The sequence below is a fragment of the Grampus griseus genome, assembly GCF_964374135.1.
Source record: "Grampus griseus genome assembly, chromosome: 4".
NCBI classification, from domain to species: Eukaryota; Metazoa; Chordata; class Mammalia; order Artiodactyla; family Delphinidae; genus Grampus; species Grampus griseus.
Genome location: NC_138997.1, coordinates 92,842,107 through 92,868,511, shown reverse-complemented (window position 1 = coordinate 92,868,511; position 26,405 = coordinate 92,842,107). Strand labels below are relative to the sequence as shown.

The 26,405-nt window shown below is 37.8% G+C and overlaps 1 protein-coding gene across 1 annotated transcript in view; it reads right to left on the bottom strand.

Moving 5' to 3' along the window:
- Positions 1 to 3,094: 3,094 nt before the first annotated feature.
- The window catches only part of SEPSECS (Sep (O-phosphoserine) tRNA:Sec (selenocysteine) tRNA synthase), a 35,862-nt gene continuing 12,551 nt past the window's right edge, over positions 3,095 to 26,405 (bottom strand). The window contains exons 7-11 of the mRNA XM_082653837.1: positions 22,197 to 22,326; positions 21,973 to 22,064; positions 8,614 to 8,707; positions 5,533 to 5,623; positions 3,095 to 4,146 (exon numbers count right to left, since the gene is read on the bottom strand). Coding sequence (XP_082509963.1) covers positions 3,843 to 4,146; positions 5,533 to 5,623; positions 8,614 to 8,707; positions 21,973 to 22,064; positions 22,197 to 22,326 — 711 coding nt within the window. The 3' untranslated portion in view covers positions 3,095 to 3,842. The remainder of the gene's footprint in view (positions 4,147 to 5,532; positions 5,624 to 8,613; positions 8,708 to 21,972; positions 22,065 to 22,196; positions 22,327 to 26,405) is intronic.

Below are 26,405 nucleotides of genomic sequence, written 5' to 3'. Positions count from 1 at the left end.
GCTATGGCAAAATATTAGAAAAAACTTAAAAGTTATCATTCTGCATATCAAGTGCCTATTGGCTGAACATAACTGTATTCAACAGTTCATATTCGGACACCTTGTCAACTAATGCAAAAAGCTAAATAAAAAGATTTATAGTTGAACACAGAGTTCCTAAGGCTAGTATCACACAGAGGGAGAATTTGTCAGCAGAGAACTTAGGAGCCAAATTGAGAATTGGATTTAAAATACCTTTCCCTGCTGTGTGTATAATTAGTAATACGTTCGGTGACCTAAAGAATATTTCATGTTATTCAATTTTCTTTTCGGGGCAGACTACCACAGCCCAATGACTTTAAAAACCAAACTCCAAAATTCTACCTGATAGTCTTAATAAGGGCAGTCGGATCATAAAGACAGAAAAGGACATCTTAGTCACTGACTGGAAAAGATATCATCCGTTGCCCCTCTGCCCCAGTACGAGAATAACTGAGGCCAATTATGAGGATTACCAATCATTACTAGCAGGCTAAAATAAATAACTGTATGCTTTTTTATACTTACATGTGGAGATGAGAGACAGCAAGTCAAAGGACACTGGGGTGGTGGCAAAGGAAAGCCTCAATATGCAGAACCTACAACATCCCTTCAAAAATTCTTGTGACTTCTCCGACCTCAAGGTCAAATTGAAACCAGCAGGAATAGAGCTGGAATTCCAAAACCTCTGAAAAGAAAGGACTAATAATAAAAACTGCAGCTGATTTTTATGCACCAGGAATGAAATGTTATAACATATCTATCACTCACATGTGGGTTCATGTAATTTATCTTCAATTAGAATTATTATCTATTCAGCAGCTGAAGCCCAAGAACTGCTGATACACTGCAGATGAGAAAACATTTGCTGGTCTCTCGGCTCTGGCCTTTTTTAAACTAAATGATGATCCCACAATATAGATCACTCGTTCTAGAAAACAATCTTGGCTTACGTGGACGGTATGCTGCACTGCCAGCATCTACATCTGCAACATCACTTCATTCCTTTTCACAGATTCCAGAGGGTCTATAGCAACTCTTCAGCTTATTAGTTCTACAATTCAGTCTCAAATTCACATTAAAAAAGTATACAATTTTTTAATCCAGGATTTACCCCTTTGAAAGAAGTTATTATAGCTATTTAAAGAACCCAGACACTTCAAATATCTGAACCCCAAAGATACAATAATTTTGAAGTAATCTTTACAATATTTGTAATTAAGTACTTTATCTCAACACAGTTGACTTCCAAGGTTGTCAAGCCAGTGTCCAAAATATTCTAACTTACCCGTGGGAGTGGCAGCTGTCTGAGCTCACATTTAACATAGTTTACAATGCCAAAACAATAGAGAAAAACACCATCCAGAAAGCTACGTGGCATTCTCTACTGCAGTGTTTTCAAAAGTTCGTTCAATGGGATGTCGGTAAGTATTTAATTAAAAAAAGGGTTCCATCTTTAGATAAGGATACATTCAAACTGGAATAGAAGGAATTCTTAGAAACTTTAATATGCCAATAGGCAGGTTTGCAAAGTCCCCAACTTATTTGTCCGTGGAACCTTTTATACCCATGAGCGTCTCTTAGGAATAAATGCTGCACAGAGCAAGTCTTGAGAAATACAGCTTTGACATTTTGGTGCATTCAGAGGCTTCACTAACTCCTTAGGCTATGAGACATCAGTCTATTTCTTAAAACTAAAAACAAATGTAATAGTTATAGCCAGTACATCTGGAATTTCAGACTCAGAAAGTAAGCATATGGGCAATGAAAAGGGAATACACCTGTTCTTCATACTCCATCATTTTCACCTCTCCAGCAAAAATATGTTCAGAATCCCCATGTTAACCACTCTTAATGACAGCTGTGCAAAACACCTGAACAAACCAACCAAATATACAGACTCCTTGAAGCAAAACAATGGAATAAAGTTTTCACTTTCCCAAATGGAAAAATGCACACATGCCATATTAACAATTTGTAATTACATATTTAGAAATGGTAACCTCGGTTTTCACTTAAGAATCTATATGCTGTGGAAGCAACCTAAGTGTCCACTGACAGATGAATGGATAAAGATGTGGCACATATATACAATGGAATATTACTCAACCATAAAAAGAAACAAAATTGAACTATCTGTAGTGAGGTGGATGGACCTAGAGTCTGTCATACAGAGTGAAGTAAGTCCGAAAGAGAAAAACAAATACTGTATGCTAACACATATATATGGAATCTAAAAAAAAAATGGTTCTGAAGAACCTAGGGTCAGGATAGGAATAAAGATGCAGATGTAGAGAATGGACTTGAGGACATGGGGAGGGGGAAGGGTAAGCTGGGACAAAGTGAGAAAGTAGCACTGACATATATATACTACCAAATGTAAAACAGCTAGTGGGAAACAGCCACATAGCACAGGGAGATCAGCTGGGTGCTTTGTGACCACCTAGAGGGGTGGGGTAGGGAGGGTGGGAGGGAGACACAAGAGGGAGGGGATACGGGGGTATATGTATATGTATAGCTGATTCACTTTGTGATACAGCAGAAACTAACACAACACTGTAAAGCAATTATACTCCAATAAAGATGTTAACAAAAAAAAATCTATATGCTGCTTAGTTGGTAACATTTATAGAGCTACCTTCTTTGAAGTACTACTGAATAATTCAAGTTGCTATGGAAAACTTCTCTTTACTGAGGAGTTCTTTTACTTTAAAGAAGTTTTTAACAACCTCAGCACTACTGACATTTTGGGCTGGATAAATCTGTTTTGAGAAGTTGTCTTGTCCATTGTAGGATGTTGAACAGCACCCCTGGCCTCCCCTCACTAGATGTCAATAGCATCCTACTAGGTTTGACAATCAAAAAAGATCCCCAGGGGCTTCCCTGGTGGCGCAGTGGTTGAGAGTCCACCTGCCGATGCAGGGGACACGGGTTCATACCCCGGTCCGGGAGGATTCCACATGCCGCAGAGCGGCTGGGCCCGTGAGCCATGGCCGCTGAGCCTGCGCATCCGGAGCCTGTGCTCCACAACGGGAGAGGCCACAACAGTGAGAGGCCCGCGTACCGCAAAAAAAAAAAAAAAAGATCCCCAGAGAATTCCCTGGTGGTCCAATGGTTAGGACTCCACGCTTTCACTGCTGAGGGCGAAGGTTCCTTCCCTGGTCGAGGAACTAAGATCCCACAAGCCGTGTGGCATGGCCGAAAAAAAAAAACCAAACAAAAAAACCCCAAAAATATCTCCAGCTGTTACTTAGATATAAGAAGCCAATCATCCCCAGTTGAGACCCATTTCTGTCGAGCAAAAATTAAAGCTTACACCTTGACCTTGACTCTGCTTTCCTGGGAAATGTCCATTTTACAGGCATTCTGTGACTTACACACATCAACAAACATCTACTAATTAGTAGCATTAGCGATCTTTCCAAATTCCGTGTGGTCAGAAACATAAGTAATTTGTGAATGATAGAGAATGGTCAGAAGAAAGCAGTCCACACATTTCAAAGAGAATTAGAGTAATGTGTAATTTTACTATCATTATATTAGTAAGAATTATCTGAATCATAATGTTTATTTGGCAAATATTTAACAATTAGAAAAACGCTAATTGTACATTATAACCTGTTAAGGATAATGATTGAGGCAGTCTAAGAACAACAAATGTAACAATCATCAATGGCTAGCTCAGACCATGTTCTATTCCTTGACCAAATATTCTCCATGAAATTCTCAATTCAAAAATCTCAAGTCTTGTCTTTAAACTGCTAGCTTATACTGTAGCCTCATCACTTTTTTAAAATTATCACAAAGAAACCCTTCACATGTCATCAGGAAGAATCCTGGCATGTGCCAAGAAGTACATTATCTGGTTTTAAAGCCATTTCTTCTATAACCACATCTTCAGTTTTATCATAATTGTCAACTCCAGATACATCACTCTCTTTATTTTGTTCTTTTCTTACTGTCTTTAAACACTTGTCAAGTCTATTTATGAACAAGTCCACATCCTGTGTCTTCATACCGATGGCTGATGCGGCATTGAGGTAAGCACAAGGGTAATTATTTGTATGTGACATAAAGCCTCTGAAAGTGTAGCCACTCACAGTCTGCACAGACCCAAGAGGCACAACCCTGAAAGGGAAAAGATTTACCAATTTAGTATGTCTGGTGACGTTAACAGAGTATCACCCATAAACAAAAGAAAGCTGTGTTACTAAGCCTTACACCTACTTAGTAAGAAGTTTAATAACAGCCATAAATCGTAGCCTATGAAAACAGACTGCGGCCTTAAAATAAAATTATACAGTGCACTTCACATAGGAAGTACTACCTGATGCTTATCATTTACTTATCTTCTATTAAAGAGCTACAAGCTCTAGGAATCAAAAACACCTTTACATCTTCAAAAAGGTAAAAAGAAAGTTGTTTTTGTATCAAATACCAGAATCTGATTTCACATATACACACTTTAATGGAATATTTAAGTTTGTAAATCAAACCACTTTGATTAACTGCCGTGTATCGCCTCAAGTAATCAATAGACTAGAATTACATCTATCTGATCACATTATGCAATGGAGGGTTTTAAAGCCAGGATCCAGCAGAAATTACATAACTGCTTACAGTGGGTTGATGGTCAGCAATCATTAAATTCAGCAACGGTACATGCATTTTTAAAGCTTGATTTCACTGTCATACTTGATATAAGCAGATTTCTAACAGTACTCTTTTTTTTCTAAGAACTCAATTAAGATCAACCTAAACATAAAGACAAATAGTGGCAACACTAAAAACCAAGGCCAAGAAAACCATTTTAGAAGTGTCAAAACTATGCTGCGTATAGATATAGCTCATCAAGGTAAAAGGTGAATTAATCTAAGATGTTTTTCCTTTTAAAAAGTTGTTCTTTGATGTGAAATCTCTAACCTCTGGTAGTCAGAGAGAAATTCTTTAGCAGAAGCACGTAAAGCAGAGTACTTAGAGCAAGGTACTTTTCAAGTCATTTTTCTCTGACCTCATCAAACATAAAATGAAAAATGAAATTCATCTTAAGCTATGTACATATAAAAGCAAAAAGGAGATTTTTCAAAGGCAGTACTTAGACAAGAATTGCATAGCGTTTTCAGTTTGGGAAATGGACTTTTCCTTAAAAACATTTTCACTTAAACTTAGTAATGAAGACAACTTATTTCTAACACCATAATGTGACACCACTGAAGATAATCTAACAAAGGAAAATAAAGACAAAAATTTGTACAGAGGGGTAATGAACTTTGTTTTTATATGTCTATTAAAGCAAACAAGATTCGTATCTTTCCTGTGACTATTTCACGTTCCACAGGTGACTGACTGTGTGACAGCCTTGCAGATCCTCTACCTCATCATTCTTTTCCTCCACGATGAATTCTCAGGTGCAGTTCAGCACATACTTGGGGGACTTATTGTTAAAGAAAGGTGCTTTATTAGAGTTAATTTTGAAAAGTGAAATAAATCTAATCCTCTTTTAAACATACTTACCTGGCTCCAGAAACCTGTCTGGTAAAAAGCATGGAGCCAAGCCGAGTGACAGCTTTGTCACAGTGTTTATCTAGTGTTTTAAGCGTCATAGCTGAAAAAGAAAAAAGTATTCCAGTGAGCCTTGGTTCACCAGCACAAAACCACTTAAGAAACAAACAATCACAGAGACATCACTTTTTTTATTGTGCTAATAAACATGTAACATAAAATTTACCATCTTACCCAATTTTTAGGTATACAGTTCAGTGGTATTAAATACATTCAATCTCGTTACACAACGATCATCACCATCCATCCCCATAACTTTATCTTATAAAACTGACACTCTATACCTATTAAACAATAACTCCCCATTTTCCCCTCCCCCTGGCAACCAGCATTACACTTTCTGTCTATGATTTTGAGTACTCTAAGTACCTCATATCGGTGGAATCATACAGCATTTGTCTTTTTGTGACTGTCTTATTTCATGGAGATATCACTTTTTATTCATTGTCACATGGCACCATTTCACTTTAATGCATTTAATAAATTATAGTAAGGATTTGTTTCCATATCAGATAAAAATATGTTAACATAAACATGCTCAGAATCAGAAGAGAATTTCCATATCACACTTCCAAAAAGTGAATTTTCCAATTAAATAAATGGAACAATGACACGGATAATATTACTTACTATACTAGATACTTTACAAATATAATCTCAACCATTTTTAACAACTTTGTATGTGAGGGATCATTATCTCTACTTATAGACAGGGAAAAGGAAGTTAGAGGCTAGTACATGGCAGAACTGGGATTCAAATCATACCGTATCACCTTCTATAATATCTACATAGATTATAAACCAACAAAGGACTGATTGGGGTGATTTTATTATCTATCAGTGGTCAAATGGTTTTCCAAGGAAGCCCATTCCTGAAAAAGGCTTCAATTACAAATTATTATTTCCTTACTTTCCTCAGATATACATGAAATATGAACTATATTATACTATATATATTCACAAATTAAAAGGGGTAATCATGAAGTTTAAAAGTTAGTTAAATGCATAAAAGTCAACATTCTTTTTATCCTGTTTAGTAGTTCTTGTACTACATGACAAAATGAAATGATCATAAATACAGATTTCTCTAACACAGGCATATTCAAGAAAATAAATAATAACAGCATTAAAAATTAAAAGAATATCTTTAATGTTATGGTGTTTTGTTAACTGGTAGAAATTTTAAAATATTTATATAGAGTCCTTATCAGTGACCAAGTTATTTTGGTGAGAAGCAAGAGTTAAAAGTATTATTTTCCATATATTCAGTATAACACTTAACATAGATTTGAATTCTTTCAGCGTATAAGTTTTATATTAGAAATACATTACAGCATATCGTCACCTTATCTTTGATAAAGGAGGCAGGAATGTACAGTGGAGAAAGGACAGCCTCTTCAATAAGTGGTGCTGGGAAAACTGGACAGGTACGTGTAAAAGTATGAGATTAGATCACTCCCTAACCCCATACACAAAAATAAGCTCAAAATGGATTAAAGACCTAAATGTAAGGCCAGAAACTATCAAACTCTCAAGAGGAAAACATAGGCAGAACACTCTATGACATAAATCACAGCAAGATCCTTTCTGACCCACCTCCTAGAGAAATGGAAATAAAAACAAAAGTAAACAAATGGGACCTAATGAAACTTCAAAGCTTTTGCACAGCAAAGGAAACCATAAACAAGACCAAAAGACAACCCTCAGAATGGGAGAAAATATTTGCAAATGAAGCAACCGACAAAGGATTAATCTCCAAAATGTATAAGCAGCTCATGCAGCTCAATAACAAAAAAACAAACAACCCAATCCCAAAATGGGCAGAAGACCTTGGAGCTCCAATGGCACCATCGGTTAGCGTGCGGTACTTATACAGAAATGGGCAGAAGATCTAAATAGACATTTCCCCAAAGAAGATATACAGACTGCCAACAAACCCATGAAAGAATGCTCAACATCAGTCATCATTAGAGAAATGCAAATCAAAACTACAATATCATCTCACACCAGTCAGAATGGCCATCATCAAAAAATCTAGAAGCAATAAATGCTGGAGAGGGTGTGGAGAAAAAGGAACACTCTCGCACTGCTGGTGGGAATGTGAATTGGTACAGCCACTATGGAGAACAGTATGGAGGTTCCTTAAAAAACTACAAATAGAACTACAATATGACCCAGCAATCCCACTACTGGGCATATACCCTGAGAAAACCATAATTCAAAAAGAGTCATGTACCAAAATGTTCATTGCAGCTCTATTTACAATAGCCTGGAGATGGAAACAACCTAAGTGTCCATCATCGGATGAATGGATAAAGAAGATGTGGCACATATATACAATGGAATATTATTCATCCATAAAAAGAAACGAAATTGAGCTATTTGTAATGAGGTGGATAGACCTAGAGTCTGTCATACAGAGTGAAGTAAGTCAGAAAGAGAAAGACAAATACCGTATGCTAACACATATATATGGAATTTAAGGGAAAAAAAACGTCATGAAGAACCTAGGGGTAAGACAGGAATAAAGACACAGACCTACTAGAGAACGGACTTGAGGATATGGGGAGGGGGAAGGGTAAGCTGTGACAAAGCAAGAGAGAGGCATGGACATATATACACTACCAAATGTAAGGTAGATAGCTAGTGGGAAGCAGCCGCATATCACAGGGAGATCAGCTCCGTGCTTTTGGACCACCTAGATGGGTGGGATAGGGAGGGTGGGAGGGAGGGAGACGCAAGAGGGAAGAGATATAGGAACATATGTATATGTATAACTGATTCACTTTGCTATAAAGCAGAAACTAACACACCACTGTAAAGCAATTATACTCCAATAAAGATGTTAAAAAAAAAGAAATACATTACAGCATTTATAAAGGCTGACTAAACTTTTAAAATTTACAAATTAGCACTGTAATGAAATTAGAAACATCACTGTAACCAGAAAGAATTCATACTCTTTCTAGAAACACCAGCTTCCCACTGGGGATGGTTCAGAAGTACAATTTTTTTTTAAAGAAAAAAAATTACCTAAAGATATGGGATTGTGAGGTGTATGCAACACTCTTTCATTGTAGGCTTCTGACAGCTTCTTTAGTTGGTTGGACAAATATGAAAACATTTCCTGCAACAACAAAATGTTACATTTAAAGAAAATCAAATAAATACTCACTGCAACTTGCTAGATTTAATAAAACAACCCTGATTGGTGTACAGTCTATGCTGTGAATTAACTCCTTCATATGCCCTAGGAGCAATTCTTTTCCTTTGCCACAATATAGAAAGATTTAAAGCTGCCAGAATTATCAGAAACCACAGGATTTAAAGGTAAAGAACCAGCACATTTCCTGCTCTGGGGCTATCACATATCTATCACAAATCCTCCAGGGCTACCAAATCACAGAACCTCCAGGGCTACCACTCTAGTCCAAGCAGCCATTAACCTCTCCCCTGGACCACAGCAATAGATTCTAAATGACTTCTCTGCCTACTTTCCCACCCCTCCAGACAGAGGCCACAGTGGTCTCTCAAAAACATGAATCAGATCATGTCCCTCCCAATGACTTCCTCCTGTAAGTGTTAAAAAAAATCAAACTCTTCATCCACGTGATACACCCCAGCCAACACACCTAACTCAGTGACAGTCATTCCCTCCACTCACTATATGCTAGCCACATTAGCCTCCTTTCCAATCCCTGAACATGTCAGAACCTTTGTGCCTGTTTCCCCTGGACTTGGAAAGCTCTTCTCCCAGATGATTCCAAGAGTGGTCCCTTTTGTCACAATGTAAGGAGACCTTTCTTTATTACTTCCCTGTTAAAGTAGCTCTCCGACTCTGCCCACCCCCAACTCCCAATCTCCCTCCAACACCATTACCTATTTTGGTTCCTTCACTATACTTACCATAGTCTGAAATTTCTCTTTAATTTGCTTAAATAAATATTGCCTATGACTACCTATTAGAATGGAAAAACTCCTTGAAAGCGGGGACTTTCTATCTTCTTCACCACTGCTTTCCTAACAGCAAGAAAAACGTGCCAGACTTTTAGTATGTGCCAGACTTAGGAAGAGGCAGTTTAAAAATGTACTTCCTTTAAATATTATAAACTTAAAATTAACAATTCCCTTAACTCAATTAAAAGAACACAGCATCTAAAAACTAAAAATTGTATTCTTGATCCTACTCTGAAAAACAGTGTATACCCAGTAGTAAAAAATAAAAATACATATATTTTACAAGTACAAAATCCCATGTGCACGTGTATGTGAGAATTTAATAAACCTACAAATAAATATTAAGTTGGCAACTGTTTGACCTAAAATTGTATTTTCTTCTCCTAGTAAGCTCTTTAAAAGTGTTGAAACGAAAATCTGCCCAAGTGAGTCTGCAGCTGAACAAAACCCATTTGCACTGACCTCCTCCAGCCACAGTCAAAACATAAAAACTCTAATGATGCACTTAAGAGCCAAGGGCCAACCCAAGTGGGGACAGGAGGAAATGATACTTCAACTTCAAAGGCCACGTAAGCGGCTTCAGTTTTCTCTAAGGTGAGGGTTGGATAGTCTGATCCCACAGTGAGACCCAGAGTAGCTTTTTCATTTCTAAAGTATCTAGTAGATGACTAACTCCAGCTTTTGTTAGGTAAAGATTTTAAAAAGAGGGAAATTCTTACCAGGTTTATGAATTATTAATGAGTCTCCTTAAGACCACAAACATTTTTATCCTTGTCAACACAGTATATTTTATATTCTGAACTAAAAAACTTTAATAGTCATTCTTAAATTTTTAGGATATTTTATAAGATCAATTCTCAGCATGCCAGAATGATGAAATCTTAGATCACTAAAATGTACTGATTCTTTTTATATTCAAAAAGTTAACACCCACATCTGTCATACTGAACGAAGCTATAAGTAAACATACTGTTATATGTAATAAGTCTTTCTCTTTTGTCATTAAAAAAAGTGTATAGAAATCCTTAAGGATGCATATGTTATCACCACTTGCAGAAACAGAAAAAAGAGTAGGCATCTTTTCTTAGACATATAAAGATTTCCTGGCCCCCTCCTTCTTAAACTAATATTGATGTTCACTTCAGAAGGTGAAACAATAAGAAAATCAAATGAAATTTAAAAATCAAGAGTTTTTCCTGCAACTGAAACAATTCATAATCTTTTAGTACCACACCAGAGTTAATGAAGAGTAGAATTCCTAGGTTTCATTTATATTTTCATCTACTATGAAGTAACTAGGTCATAATTTAAATGCTCAGTGTTGGGAATTCCTTGGCAGTCCAGTGGTTAGGACTTGGCACCTTCACTGCCGAAGGCCCGGGTTCAATCTGGTCGGAGATCTAAGATCCCACAAGCCACATGGCGAGGCCAAAAATAAAATAAAATAAAATAAATGCTCAGCGTTGTTTAAAAAAGAAAAAAGGAGTCACACATTTTAACTTAGATATTAACTGTTGATTCTTCTTCATTATATTATACACCAAAGTCTTAATCTGCATCTAATTCTTACTCTTGGGCTTCCCTTGTGGCGCAGTGGTTGGGGGTGTGCCTGCCGGTGCAGGGGACGCGGGTTCGTGTCCCGGTCCGGGAGGATCCCACGTGCCGCGGAGCAGCTGGGCCCGTGGGCCATGGCTGCTGGGCCTGCGCGTCCGGAGCCTGTGCTCCGCGACGGAGGAGGCCACGGCAGTGAGAGGCCCGCGTACCGCCAAAAATTAAAAAAAAAAGTAATTCTTACTCTCAAATTCATTAACCTCTCATAAGCAGAAACAAATCTGATAACCAGGAAATGCCTTTTACAGACTCCTACATTTTCCCCCCTAACAACAAAAAAACTTATTTCAATTGTGAGGGCCAATTTAGAATATTATTCTACCTAGTCATGGCTGCCACAATAATCACCAATGCAGTTACACTTGTAGTGTGAAAGGAACCTGATGAGTGGTTAATTTGTCCTTAATTTGTACTTAGCTATTTCTTAAAAAGAAAAAAAAAAAGAAATGTTTCCTCAGTAACACCCCTAGAGGGTGCTTTTAAATTTACTAATGCATACGTGGCTATTAAAAAACAAATTTTCCCAATGTTAAATTTCAATATTTAACAAATTAGTTCTAACCAGTTCTATCAATGACTTGCTAATGCCACTACAACTGTAGCTAACATTAGGATAAAAATCTTCAGACTAAACGTAATACTAACTCAATCACATATCACTAGTAAATGGGAGTAAACAAAAAAGAATATATTAGTGAGTCAAGTTCACATCCATCCGCAAATATTTTTAGTATCTCTACTCCATATAAAGTGTTATGATAGGTAATCCAATAAGCAAAGCAGTTTACAATATCTTAAAGCTCAATGTACTGAATCCTACAGTATTTCTCATATTAAGGTCCTAAATGCTCTCCCATTGATATTACTACATTTTAAAAATATCATTTAAGAGACTGTACCACTATTTCCTACACTAATACTTAGCTAAGCAGTTTTTATCTGACATATCAAAGGTACTCCAGAACCTGCACTATTTTTTGCTACAGTTAGATCTATAACTGACATCTATTATAAAATACTTCCGTAAAGGGAGAAATTTATAAGCACCCCAAGCAAATGTATACAGAAAGATCTTACTTAAAAGAAATGAAATATTATCGATTTTCTATGTCTCTTGTGCTGTATTTAACTTAATTTTAAAAGACTCTTCACTAGAGATAAACTGAACTGTATACCTGAATGCTAACGTCAGCTACATTTCTAGAAAAAAAATATAAAACCTTTACACCATAATTCAAGATGTTAATGGAAGAGAAGCTGAATTATATTAAGCGTTATCTTTCGTATAGTCTTTTGCAAATTGATTTGCAGTTGTGAAGCCCAGCATCTAGCTTATCCCTTCCCATAACCCAAAGATGTGCATCATTCACTAAATTCTAAAGAAAAAGGTCTTATGCTTATACTGCTTCATATTACAGGATAAGATAAAAGAGAACTTCACATATTATTACAATATGCCTCATAAGGTGGGTAATACAAAAAAAAGGAAACATAACAAGTAGTCTGGTATTTCATTGATAACATGGAAGGTTGGATGGACAACGGACTGTTGGTATGTATCCACACACACAGATGTCCTTAAGTGAAGACAACGGTACTAAATGAGGGATGCTGCTATCTATAACCGTGGCCAGGCCACAGTGTCCAGGCATACTCCTTGCATCACAGGCTAAAGCACTGCTTTCAAACTCTTCTGTTGAAGCCCCATATCCAAGCCTGAAATCTGACACTTCTGTTGAGATTCAACTACTCTACTTTCAGGGCTGCAAATCTTCTAAGTTCCCAAACTTAGCTTTATTATAGGATATTGTTTGAAACTGTATGTCTTATGTTCTCCAAGTTTCAGCTAACAAATTCCAGCCACAGGAGCAGCCAGTCCTCTGTCATTCCTCTTCTGAGCTTGTCCAGTTCAGCAGATAGTTGCAACAATGAATGATTATCTGCCTGCCCTGTTCAGCAAAGCACTCTTCTAAAAGTAAAGCTAAGCAGAATTATAATGATCTTCTCCAGAACCAAATGTGAAGAATGAACGTCTAAGACTGATCTTTCCTTCTGCATAGAGCAACTCAAAGAAATAATTTCTTCAATTTTCACCCCTTTTCTTAAAAGCCTCTTCAGTTAAACTTCCTGGTCACTTCTCCCCTCAATGAAGCAGATGTGTTGATCAGGAAGGGGCTAAGAGCAAAGAGGTTCAATTCACACCCAGAGTTCCACTCTCTTTGATCCTTTCACCCTTCAAAAAAAAAAAGGCTTGAGAAGGAATGGCTTCAAGCTGAGTTCTTGTCTTCCTCTACTGTGAAAAAGATAAAGCCTTTTTGGAAGATGTAGAGCTAGATGAAATAAACTAAAAATATCATTGTGGTGAATAAGGGCAAGGAATAAAAAAAAAATCCTAAGTTGTCTTTTAACACTCCTTTTTTAGTAGGCAATAACACCAATAATATAAAGAGGAGCTCTCAGTGATGGTATATAAATAGCTCTGGCTGGAGCAAAATAGCTTTGCCTCAGCTTCTCCAGCGCTAAACCAATAAACTATCACGATTAAATTTTCACAGTTCAAAAGCAAGTCCATTTAAACAAAAGAGGCCTTTACTTCTGCAACAAATCCAATAAAAAAACAATATTTATGCTACATATATGCAATTATGGTTTATGGAGGACATCCACATTTTTCAACAAAAATACTTTCTGTTGAATGAAGTTGTTAAAAAGCAAACTTTATGCTCTTACAATGATAGCGTTCTCAAAGTTCTCAAATGAGCATTTTTATACTCTGACAATTACTACTATAGATAGTCTCTGTTCTAAATAAATTCTATACAAAGAATTTTAAATAAAACCAATGAATACATTAGAGCCTTTGGGGTTTTACACACCTCCACTAGATAAGAACAGAGGTCAGGAGATTATCATTTTTATGGCTCAAATGCTTAGCACACAGCAGGTAAACACTTCCACAACAGTGGATGGGTGACTGGAAGCAGTGGGAAGAGTGGGAAGACAGAAAGTGCAGAGGCTTTAGCATCACCTAGACTTGGGTTCTGGCACTTATATGTGCTCCTTGGGTAAGTATACTTGTTCTAGCCTCAATTTCATCTGTAAAATGGGGATAATACCTACCTCAGAAACCGGCTCTGAGTAGTACATGAAATGAATAATGAATTCATTATAATGAAAATAATGAATTCATTATAATGAATATAATGAACCTAGCAGAATTCCTGGCATACAGCAGACATTCATAAAAATATTAGTTTCCTACCCACCTACTTTTCCCTTAGCCTAAAATAGTTTTCAGGTTGAAATAACTAACATTAGCTAGCAGGACTCCTACAGACACATGCTAATAACCTGCAGCTATAATCCTATTCTTGTCCTGTCCCTGTTCATTTCACTCTACACTATCTAGATAAAGAAAAAGAACAAAGTTCTGGATGTTACAAAGCGAGTTACCGCTTGACATCTAAAATGGAGTCTAATTCATAACACTAAAAACATAAAATTTCCCCACAAAATATTTACCTGATGATTAATAAAGGACAAAGTCACAATGAAAAGCAGAGCTGGGCAGCCTACTCGATCCATTCACCAGCTGAGCTACATACTGCTGCAGGTCAGTCTCAAAGAAGGTGGATTTTCATTCTTGCTAAGCAAAATGTACACCTGCATGGGCCTTTGGTATCACCTAAAAGTAGCTGAAAATTTTAAAGTCAAACCCTAAATGTCAATGGTCAGAAGAAGCATGGCATAAAAGAAATTCTTAGATTCCAAAAAGATGACAGAACACCCCTAATATCAACAATTCCAAAATCCTTAGGGGTAAGAAAAAGTACTTTTGGAAGAGGAGTATCCACTAGGGAGGAAGCCCTACTCCCAGAAGTACAGTGCCTGTTACATACAACAGGTAATCACCATTTTAACTTACTCCTTTTCACAAGTTTTCAACTATATCCATATGGAGAAATGTCTCTATAAGAACATCTAAGTCACAATGGAAGTCAGTATCAAAATGTTATTTACTTTCTGCCTAATTTTATAGAAAGATACTTATTCTGTGTAAAGCAAGAAAAGACTGTACAACAGTGGACCTGTGTGTTCCCAAATGCCCTGCGTTAGTTCATTCTATAAACATCTGATGAGCGTCTACTACATAACAAGCAAAGGATGCTAAGAATAAAGGGATCAATCGGCAAACTCCAAAGTAGGCAGTAATCTACTAGACTACCCAAAATCAAGGATTAAGTTTCACTTCAGACACCTGATGGTAATTTTTTAGGGATGTGCATTCAAACAGTCAGTTTAATTTGCTAATTAAATAAGTTTACTATCAAATTACTCAAGACTTATATTAGTTTATATAGGAAATATTTAATATTATTAGCTATTATTATTTACAGTTTCAATTCAAGAAGAACAAAAACAGGAAAAACTAAATAGTATGTTTATTTGATATTATAATAACAGCATATAAAAATTTAAAAAATTTGCATCTATATAATATAGTTTTAAAATGTCTAACTTAAAACTCTGTGTAATGGTTTTATTGTTTGAGCTACATATTCTATTTATTTAGTTTAAAAATGAAATTTTAGCCAAACCTGCAGACTGATCAATATAAGGTAAAAAGTAGCTACGGTATAAGAAAAGATTATAACTATGACAACTAAAAATACCAGAAATAAATAGAAAACTAACAAGTTATATGTTCAAGCTTTGATATTTGCAGTATTTGTGCAGTTCACCTCAAACTCCATGAAATATTATCTATGTATAAGTATTAAAATGCTATGATATATTCCTCTCCAAGTTTCTGTTACAGATACAAGCGACCTGTGTGCCCCAAAATAATGGGTTTTAAACTTGGGTGTGCAGGGAAGTTTGGTTGAAAGGCAGTGTCTAAGCCCCACTCCAGACCTACTGAACCTGAACTTACCCTAAAGGAAAGTGATCTAAATCACAAAATCTCCAACAATTGCACAATACTTTGCTTTCCAGACTCAGTCTAAAATACCCTTTAAGAATTCTACACTTACGCTAGTCATCAATTCTAGCCTACAATTAAACCATGGGGGCCACTTAATCAGTGCACGAGTTGCATTTTCATAGAATAGATGTCACTTCTTCTAGTGACACTTGACCCTGTGAGAGCTGGGCTAGGTGCCCCAGCTAAGGTTAGGTGATATATGCTCTCATATACTCTGCTTGTTCTTTCATAACTCTCATCAGACTTGTAATTATTTATTTAATATGTAGATTTCCCCGACTACAATTTCCTTAAGGGTAACAACTATGTCAGTCTTGTTTGTAAATTTAACCTTAGGGCCTATGCATAAACATTTCTTTGCTTGAATGAATGAACGAGCAGGGGCCAATGCTGCTCAGGTAATGTGGGACCAGACCACAAAGGATCACGATGGATCATAATGGGAGGCTAAGGAGTTTGGACTTTGTCTTACAGGCAACCAAAACCCAAAGCGGAATAACTTGAAGAAAGGTGCATTTTTAGAATATAATCTTTTTTTTTTTTTGGGTCACGCTGAGCGGCTTGTGGGATCTTAGTTCCCTGACCTGGGATTGAACGTGCGCCCTCAGCAGTGAAAGTGCACAGTCTTAACCACTGGACCAAAAGGGACTTCCCCATTTTAAGAATATAACCTGGCACTGCTCTACAACATGACAAATTAGAGTAGACCAAGACTGGGGATCAGGAGAAGAGTTAGTAAGTTATTGTAACCATCCAGGTGTGATATGGTAAGGGCTTTAGTTAGGGAGTTGTGGCAGGGACAATTGAAAAGAAGAAATGAATGTTTGAAACATTATGAAGGGTATAAGAGGAATCAAAAGTATCAGCATTAGACAAACTATTATATACAGAATGGATAAACAACAAGGTCCTACTGTATAGCACAAGGAACTACATTCAATATCCTGTAATAAACCATAATGGAAAAAATATGAAAAAGAATATATGTATAACTGAATCACTTTGCTGAACATCAGAAACTAATATAACATTGTAAGTTAACTATACTTCAATGGAAAAAAAAAAAGAAGTATCAGCATTAGAAATCTAGTTTAAAACGAAAAAGGTAATTTATTGGTCATATAACAGCCAGTTCTACAAGCAGGTAAGGCTGGATCCAGAGACTCAAATGACTCTCGGTTCTGTTTTCCCTCTTATGTTCTCTACTCTAAAGAAGGCTTTCTTGGCATGGCCAGAAATATGGCGGCTGAGAGTCATAAGATTACATCCTTACAGTTTACTATCTGCAAAGCAACAGACACAACATCTCTAAATGAACTATCATATCTGCTGGAAGGACTCTATCTCCACATGTCCACCTGAGAACGAGGCTAGCCAGATCACATGCCCACCCCTAAGAAAGAGGAGAAGGGACCCAGTGATTGACAGTCTCACCAGGACCACCTGGAGTCAGAGAGGGAGTTCCCCAGCAACAGTGGTTCTGCACAAGCAAATAGTGTATATCTAAAATGCAACTGAGCTTTTTTGGCCAAAGCTGCTAAATGTATTATTGCTTTTGCATCCTCTGGATATTAGTAGACCTAGGTCTTCAGATTTATAGCTATTTAAAGTAGCTACATTGCTACCAAACTACATTATTTACCTATATATATAAAAAAAAGTACAGTTTAGAGGTTTTAAGAGAGAGGATCAGAAGCCCAACTGCCTAGATTTAAACCCATGTCCCACAATTTACCTCATACACATTACTTCTCTGTCACTACGTTTCCTGTGAAAATGAGGATAACACTTCACAGGGCTGCTGTGAGGATTAAATGAATACATGACAAAGTGCTTCAAGGAGAGCCTGCCACATGGTAAGTGCTCAATATTAGGGGCTATAACTTCATATATATACATAAGTGTATCTACACATATATGGTATCTGCTAGATAACACAAGCCCTGCATTGAAAGACTATGTTAAGAATGATTTTTACATGAAACTTTTCTACCCAGTAGTCAAACCTTAGTGCTTACTCTACCTGATCTATCAGTGGCACTGGGCAATCACACTTCCCTCCTTGATACACTTCCTTCACTTGGCTTCTAGGACTCCACGTTCTTGCTTTCCCTCCTTCTCAGTCTCCTTTTCTGGTCTCTTTCCTTCTCCCAGACCTCTTAACGTTGGAGTGCCCCAGAGCTCAGTCCTCACACTTCTTTTCTGTTTAGACTCATTCTCTTAAAATCTCAGCTAATCTCTTAGCCAATTAACTTCCCCAATTTTTTATGTTCAGCTCAGCTCTCTCTCTTAACACCAGACTCGTATCGTGCTCCATACCTACATCTCTACCTAGACATCAGAGGACATCCTGATTTCAACTTTGTCTGAAACTGAACTCTTGGCCTTCCCCTCCAACCCACGGCCTTCCCCATCTCAGTTAATGGCTCTTCCATTCTTCCAAATGCTCAGGTCAAAAATCTCAGAATTATTCTTGATGTCTCTCTTTCACTCACAATACATTCATCTGGAATTCCTGTTGGCTCAATCTTCAAAAGAGAGCTAGAATCCAACCACTTCCATCACCTCTACTGGCACCATCTAGATCCAAGTCAACATCACTTCTTGATTTCTGCAAAAGCTCAACTTCTACCCTTGTCCCCCTAATTTATTCTCAACACGGTAACCAGAGTGATCCTTCAACCAGAGGATCCTTCAAGGATCCTTTATGTCTTTCCTGATATAAATCAGATCACGTTACTCCTCTATTCAAAACCCTCCAATGGTTCTCTATCTATCTCACTCAGAATGTGAGGCAAAGACCTTATATGGCCTAGAAAGCCCTACATGACCGGCCCACCCCCATTACCATCCTGACTTCAACTCTCACAACTCTCCTTGATCACGCTGCTCCAACCATACTGGCCTCTTCGCTGCTTCTCAAACACACTGACTCGACCCTGATTCCTGGTACTGGCTTTTTACCTGAAACACTCTTCTCCATCATGCATGTATACTCCCTCAAACTTCTTCAAGTCAACTCAAATATGTTCTCAACGAGGCCTGCACTAACCACATTTAAAAAATCAGTCCTCACCACTTCCCCCCACACATCATCCCCAACCCCCCCTTGTTTTACTTTATTCTTTTCTTCCACAGCACTTTCAGCTTTATAATTTATGTATTAAACAAACATTTATATTTTATGTGATTTGTTTATTGCTGGTGTCCTCCATATGAAATGCATGCTCCGTAAGAGCAGGTATCTTTGTCTATTTTATTGATTGCTCTATCAACATTATGTGCCTGACACATAACAGATGCTCAACAGATATTTAGTAAATTAAGTATTTACTCAATGAAACTTATCCTACACTCAACTTTACCTACTTTGAGTTTCAAAGAAACACACTAGTCCATACTGTAGACCATGCTACTTTAAATGGGCTTGTCATTGTTCAGATGGGGGGTGGGAGGGGTCAAAACAGCTTAATAGGGGTGGAAATGGATAGGAGGTACCATGAAACTGAAGAGACCATCATCTTAAAATTTTCAAACTTAAAAAAGTTTGATTTATAAATTACCCATATGATTTGTGCTGGATTACTAAATCACAGGCCAATTCCCATGATTATAACGCTCAAGGCCCAGAAAGTAGCTGTTTTATTTCAGGAAATATTCTACAATCTTTTAGAACTAGAAGTGGCCTGAGATAGCAACTGTTTCTTTCACAAGTAATGAAATAAAATCTGTGAGTTCAAGAACCTTTTCCATAGGGAAACAACTAGTGATAGGAGAGCTAAGACTCACTGACATCGGATACAACTCAACTCTCATACAGAGAGATGATGGCTTTCCGCATCTATAAACAGTCTTCATCTGTCATACGGAGAAGGGCCCTTGAAAGATTCTGCTGAGGTTTTCTCCTGGCCAGGACAAGATGATTACTTCTTGGAGTTTATCAAACTGGAGTGTTAGTCTAATCATTTAAAATTTCTTTTCAGGCATAATTTACATATAGTACAATTTCAGGTGTCCACTTTTACGAATTTTGACAAACATATACAGTCATGAAACTACTCCCACTATCAAGATACAAAACATTTCACTGCCATTAATAGTCCCCTCCCCCAACCCAAGCCTCTAGCATCCAGTGATCTTTTCTCTGTCCTGATGTTTTTTTGCCTTTTCCAGGATGGCATATAAATAAACCATATAATATGTAGCCTTTCAAGCCAGGCTTATTTCATTTAGTGTAATGCATCTGAGAGTTGTTACAGTATTGCATATATCAGTAGTTTGTTCCTTTTTATTGCTGAGTATGTACATACCACAGTTTGTTCATACCCCAGATGATGGACACTTGAGTTGTTTCCAGGTTTTGGCAATTAAGAATAAAATCACCATGAACATTCACATAAAGGTTTTTGTACAGATACAAATTTTCATTTCTCTTGAGTAAACAGCTAAGAGTGTGACAGCTAGTTTATGTGGTAAGTAAATGTTTATAAGGAACTGCCAAAGTGTTTTCCAAAGTTGCTGTACCATTTTGCATTCCTATCAGCAACATCTGAGAGTTCTACTTGCTTGACATCCTTGCCAGTGTTGTCTGTTTTCATTGTTTGTTTGTTTGTTTAATATTAGCCCTTTTCCTAGGTGTGTAGTGGTATCTCACTGTGGTTTTAATCTGCATTCCCCTAATGACTGAGGTTGAGCATTTTTTCCTATATCACGTAAATCTTAAGAGATGTCCTAACAATGGAAAGTAAATAATTACCTTCCTATGCGTTGAATTAGTGGGGAGAAAGGGACTAGGGTAAAACAGGGCACAGAAAATGTTAAACTTCTGTTACATATTCATAAGGCTGTTGAGAGGATTCATCAGATGACGTACATGAAAATACTTTAAATATGTAAATTACTATTATAAATCTAAGGGACTGTAATTGCTACAAAGTGTTAGAAAGTTATACAGATACAAAAACTGCACCAGGGGCCTCTAGCTCTCCCAGATGGGAGATGAATAAAACATCTTAGTCTGATCTGCCCTACCAACATTGTCTATCTACAATTTTGGAGTTGCCCCTGAATTAAGCTAGTTTTTAGTGCTGGAGACAAAGTCCAATTTTTTTTTTTTTTTTTTTGCGGTACGCAGGCCTCTCACTTTTGTGGCCTCTCCCGTTGCGGAGCACAGGCTCCAGACACGCAGGCTCAGTGGCCATGGCTCACGGGCCTAGGTGCTCTGTGGCACGTGAGTTCTTCCCAGACTGGGGCACAAACCCATGTCCCCTGCATCGGCAGGCGGACTCTCAACCACTGCGCCACCAGGGAAGCCCACAAAGTCCAATTTTTAAGCACAAATGTCACTTTTCTTTTCATAATCAACATAATCAATGAGTTCAGCATTCTAATAATGCCAAGGGATGGACTTAGTATTTTAGAATGAGAAGCTGGCCAACATCTGACCTGGTTCTTCCTCCTGCAACTGACATGTCACACCTAAACAAATCTTCAGGCTTCCAAAACTAAAAAGAAAAAATTTGTCCATTTGTCTTTTAAGAGCCTCTACCTGTAAGTGATACATGAATTAAATTTTACCGAAATAATAAGAATCCCTGATGCAGGAGTTTCTTAAGACAAAAACAAACACAAAAGCAAAAATCACTTTTCCAAGATTCCTCAGGATATCTGAATAGACAGGATAACAATGATTAATTAAAAACCATCCAGATCAAAGTAAATCCCCTAGGACTTTGCTAGGTATCTACATCCCAATGTGATAAACCAATAGACAAAAACACCAATACTTTGGAGTACTGTTTTAGTCAACAGTATTGTTTACACCTAACGGGAAAGCTTACCTTTCTTTCTTTTAATAGCTTCTTGTAGCCATTCGATCCAAGTGATAATAAAGTAATAAGGACATCTAAAGAAGGTGAAGCTGAAGCTCTTCCTGAAATAAGGATGATAAGTTACATTCAGAAGGGAAAAAAGCTTTGTAAATTAAGATTTATTACAGCAGCCTATGTACAAATGGATTTTTGTTTGTTAGTTACTTTTTCTGAAGAGCAGCTGATTTATTTACCTGGATACATCTTGCTTATTTCCTGAATGAAGGAATCATTAAAGCCAGCAATTATAGCGCCACCTACTGGAACCATAAAATTTTTGTCCAAGCTCTGAACGAAAGCGTCTATTCTACCAACCCGAGCCCCCTAGAACGGAATAAGATGTAGTATTACATATTTAGAAGAAGAGACAGCAACTGCTATTAATAAATACCATTAAAACAATGCAAAGAAACAAAAACCAGATGAAAGATTTTTATTTTCTTTGTACCGATGCCAGTAAAATATTTTTAAGCGTTAAACTGAGTTTTTAAATGCTGCTCCTTATAGGTGGAAGACCACTTTATAGTTACAAGCTGCTTTCACACATAAATCATTTAATTTCACACCAAGCCTGTGAGGAAGGCAGAGTTTCAGTATCAGTTCAGGTGGGAACTACACTGAAACAGAACTTTTCACCTTAAAATTGAGTAAGAGAGAGTGAATTTCTCCCATGCCTTTCATCTGTGCTCTTCTATTTGACAATAAATAACAACAGTGGGTCCTACAACTATTAAGTAATTTTAAACACCCTCTGTGAGTTCACGAGTGGCCACCATAATCTAATGGACTGTAGCCACCCACGCTGCCAATCAATAAGTTATACATTAAGTGCCTCTCTTTGATGCTTGGATAATCTACTAACCTGCGTGACCACTTTAAGCAACAAGCTCTGCTCCTACCACCACTTGGATAATAAAGGAGAAAAGAAAAATTTTATTTTTAACTTCAACTAATGGAATTGTTTTGGCATACTCTTGGTATAAGAGTTTCTACGTAAGAGTTTCTACATAACTTATGTTTCCTAATGTTATAATCTTAGATGATCTCATTCCACTGCAAATGAACTTCAAGTGAAAATCTAGTATTCTGGTGAAAGACGGAATACTTGCTAGAAATGTAAAACTAAGCTCTAGTCCCATGCGACATAGTCTATAACCTTCTGCCTAATGTGATTCAATTTCCTCCTCTTAAAAACTAAGATACTATCTAAACTTCAACTATGATAGTTTTTTTCTTTATCTGTAGCCACAGATTTTCAATCTGTATTCACAATCTACATTCCTATTAATATTGTAACCCTATTTGACCTTCATCCTCCCACTTTATATCCACATCCATAGCTGAGGGAGAATAGAAGGAGCAGATAGAAGAGAACAGAAGTAGCCTAATCTAAGAGGCCAGATCCAGGCCATAGGTAGAAGCAGCAAAAGCAGAAAAGGGAAGGGGCACAGACAACTTCGGAGGCTATCGCATGATTGTTTAAATCTTAACCTTCCCCTGTCATTCTCCTTTCTAACTTCCTCATAAACTATGATCAGAGAAAATCTCACCTTATCACAGGAAAACAGAGAGAAGCATATGAGACTAATTGAATAAATAACTGAAAACCATGCAAAGTAGCACATAAAAATAAAGTGGAACAGTCAGAGTTGCCTTTTTATTAACACTTAAGTAGTGCCCGAGGTTTCCTGAGAGAAATCTGAACCTAAATTAGGAGGAGTACTAAGAGAGCAATCAGTGCACCAGACTTTGCTAGAACCCCTTCATCACTAAAACACAGAAGCATTCAAAGGGTAGCAAATTCTGTGGCAAGAAAACAAACAGGCTGGACCCAACCTCAGGAACGGTGTATAGACCTCATTCTCCACACTAAAGTCTGGGGCCATTAATGAGGAGGAGAGAAAAACACCAGAAGGCTGGAAGGGCTTAAACAGAATAGGAAACACAGGAGAAGTAAACGGTTGCCATTTATCAGTTCATCCATTCACTCATTTATTCAGGGAACAAATATTTGGGCACCTATCATCTGCCGAACATTGTTCCAGGTTCTGGGCATAGCAGCAGTGAATAAAACAGATCATTGTTCATATAATAATTACAGCCAAAATTTACTAAGAACTTACTATGCATCAGGCACTGTTCTAAGCACTTTACATTCTTAACTCAGTTAACCAATGCAATAGCTATCTGGGCAGATGCCACAATAATAGCTATTTCACAGTTGAGAAAATTAAGGCACAGTGAAATTAAAGTGACGTGCCCAAGGTCAGAAATGTAGTTAATAGCACAGCTGAGATTCAAATCCAGGCAGTTAAAGCACCTTACTGAAAGTCACCCAGGCAAAAACCTAGGTAGTCAGGATGAAGAGTCCATGTTTAAAAAATAAAATATTGGGCTTCCCTGGTGGCACAGTGGGTGAGAGTCTGTCTGCCAATGCAGGGGACACGGGCTCATGCCCCGGTCTGGAAAGATCCCACATGCCGCGGAGCAGCTGGGCCCATGAGCCATGGCCGCTGAGTCTGCGCGTCCGGAGCCTGTGCTCCGCAACGGGAGAGGCCACAACAGTGAGAGGCCCGCGTACCGCAAAAAAAATAAATAAATAAAAGTAAAATATTATTCCTATGGCATTTCCATCCTTCCAGCAACTCAGGCCAAAAGTCTTGGAGTCCCTGAATCCTCATTTCCTCGTTCCTTGCATCTGGTTCATCAGCATATCGTGTAAGATCGACTCTCAAAATACATCTGAATCCAACCATTTAACACCTTAACAGCAACCACCCTGGCCCATGCCACCAACGCATCTCATGTGGGCTACTGCAACAGCGTTCCCCGTTTGCCTTCCTACAGGCCATTCCCCACAGCGCAGCCGTCACACGTCACTCTCCTGCTCAAAACCCTCCAATGGCTGATGACCATACCAAGAATAAAATCTCAAATCTTTAACACACCTCAATTAACACACCTCAAATTTCTTTACGACCACTGCTGCTCTCATTTGCCCTGGTCCGGCCACGCTGGCCTCTTGCTATTCTTCATGCATTCCAAGCACATCCCGGCCTCAGTGTCTTGGCATTTGATGTTACCTTCTGTCTGGAATCTCTCCAGAGAGCTGCCCAGCTCACGCCTTCATAACACTCGGGGCTCTGCTCAAATGTTACTTCTCAGAGAGGACTTCCTGGATCACACCATCTGATACTCCTCCCCCACAAATACTAGAGCATTTATCAAGACCTGTCATCCTTATTGTTTACTGTCTGCTTCTGTTCCATGAGGATAAAGATTTTGTTGTATTTACTACTGCATCCCCAGTGCCTACCCTGCTGCCTGGCACATCCGTGGGAACCCTGCAAATATTTGTTGAATGAACTGACAATTAGGTCTATGAATAACTAGTATAACACGTACTTCTCTCAAATTCTCAATAAACAAAAGTTGCTGCTTCCCACACTTGGGGAGCCTTACAATTTTTAATTCTATGTATTTTTGTGACTCTACTACAACCCTCTCTATTAACGTGTCCTCACATCCATATTCCATGAGTCTCCTAAATTAGTCAGTTTAGTATATGTCAGAAGTATAGGTTCTGCAAAGCTAATTTCCTGGGGACTACATATGCATATCAGAATGCTCTATATGCTCAGCATTGAGTCATTCTGGGACATTGCCCTAAAAAAAAAAAATTCTGAAACATTTTAGTTATACCTCTTTCTTCATTGTTTGCTTGATTATTACAATACTATCTTCTCAAGAAAGCTTCCCAGTTTTAGTACTTTGATTTTTAGACGAAGATAAAGGGATTTGGAATCACACTGAACTATATGGGCCATTTTGCAGCTTGGGACCTTAGGCAAGTCACTTAATACTTCCGAGTTTGTTTCCTCACTTGTAGAACGGAAACAATGAGAAGTACACCTTAAACTGTTAGGATTAAGTTAATAAACTTTACAAGTCTAGCAGGGGGCTTCCCTGGTGGTGCAGTGGTTGAGAGTCCGCCTGCCGATGCAGGGGATACGGGTTCGTGCCCCGGTCCAGGAAGATCCCACATGCCGCGGAGTGGCTGGGCACGTGAGCCACGGCTGCTGAGCCTGTGCCCCACAATGGGAGAGGCCACAACAGTGAGGGGCCCGCGTACCGCAAAAAAAAAAAAAAAAAAATCTAGCAGGATGCCTGACACATGGTGCGTATGGGTACTCAGTAAATGGTATGTATAACTGATAAAAACTACTGAGATAAATTAAAGCTAATTTTAATTTTTTAGAATGTCATGAAACAACTAGCACTGAATAAGACCCAAGTATTTATTTGGCTGAAAGCAATAGGGACACCATCTCTTTTTGTGAGGGCCAATTTTTATGTACTGCTTTTTTTTTTTTTAAAGAAATGTCCATTCTAGAAGGTAATAC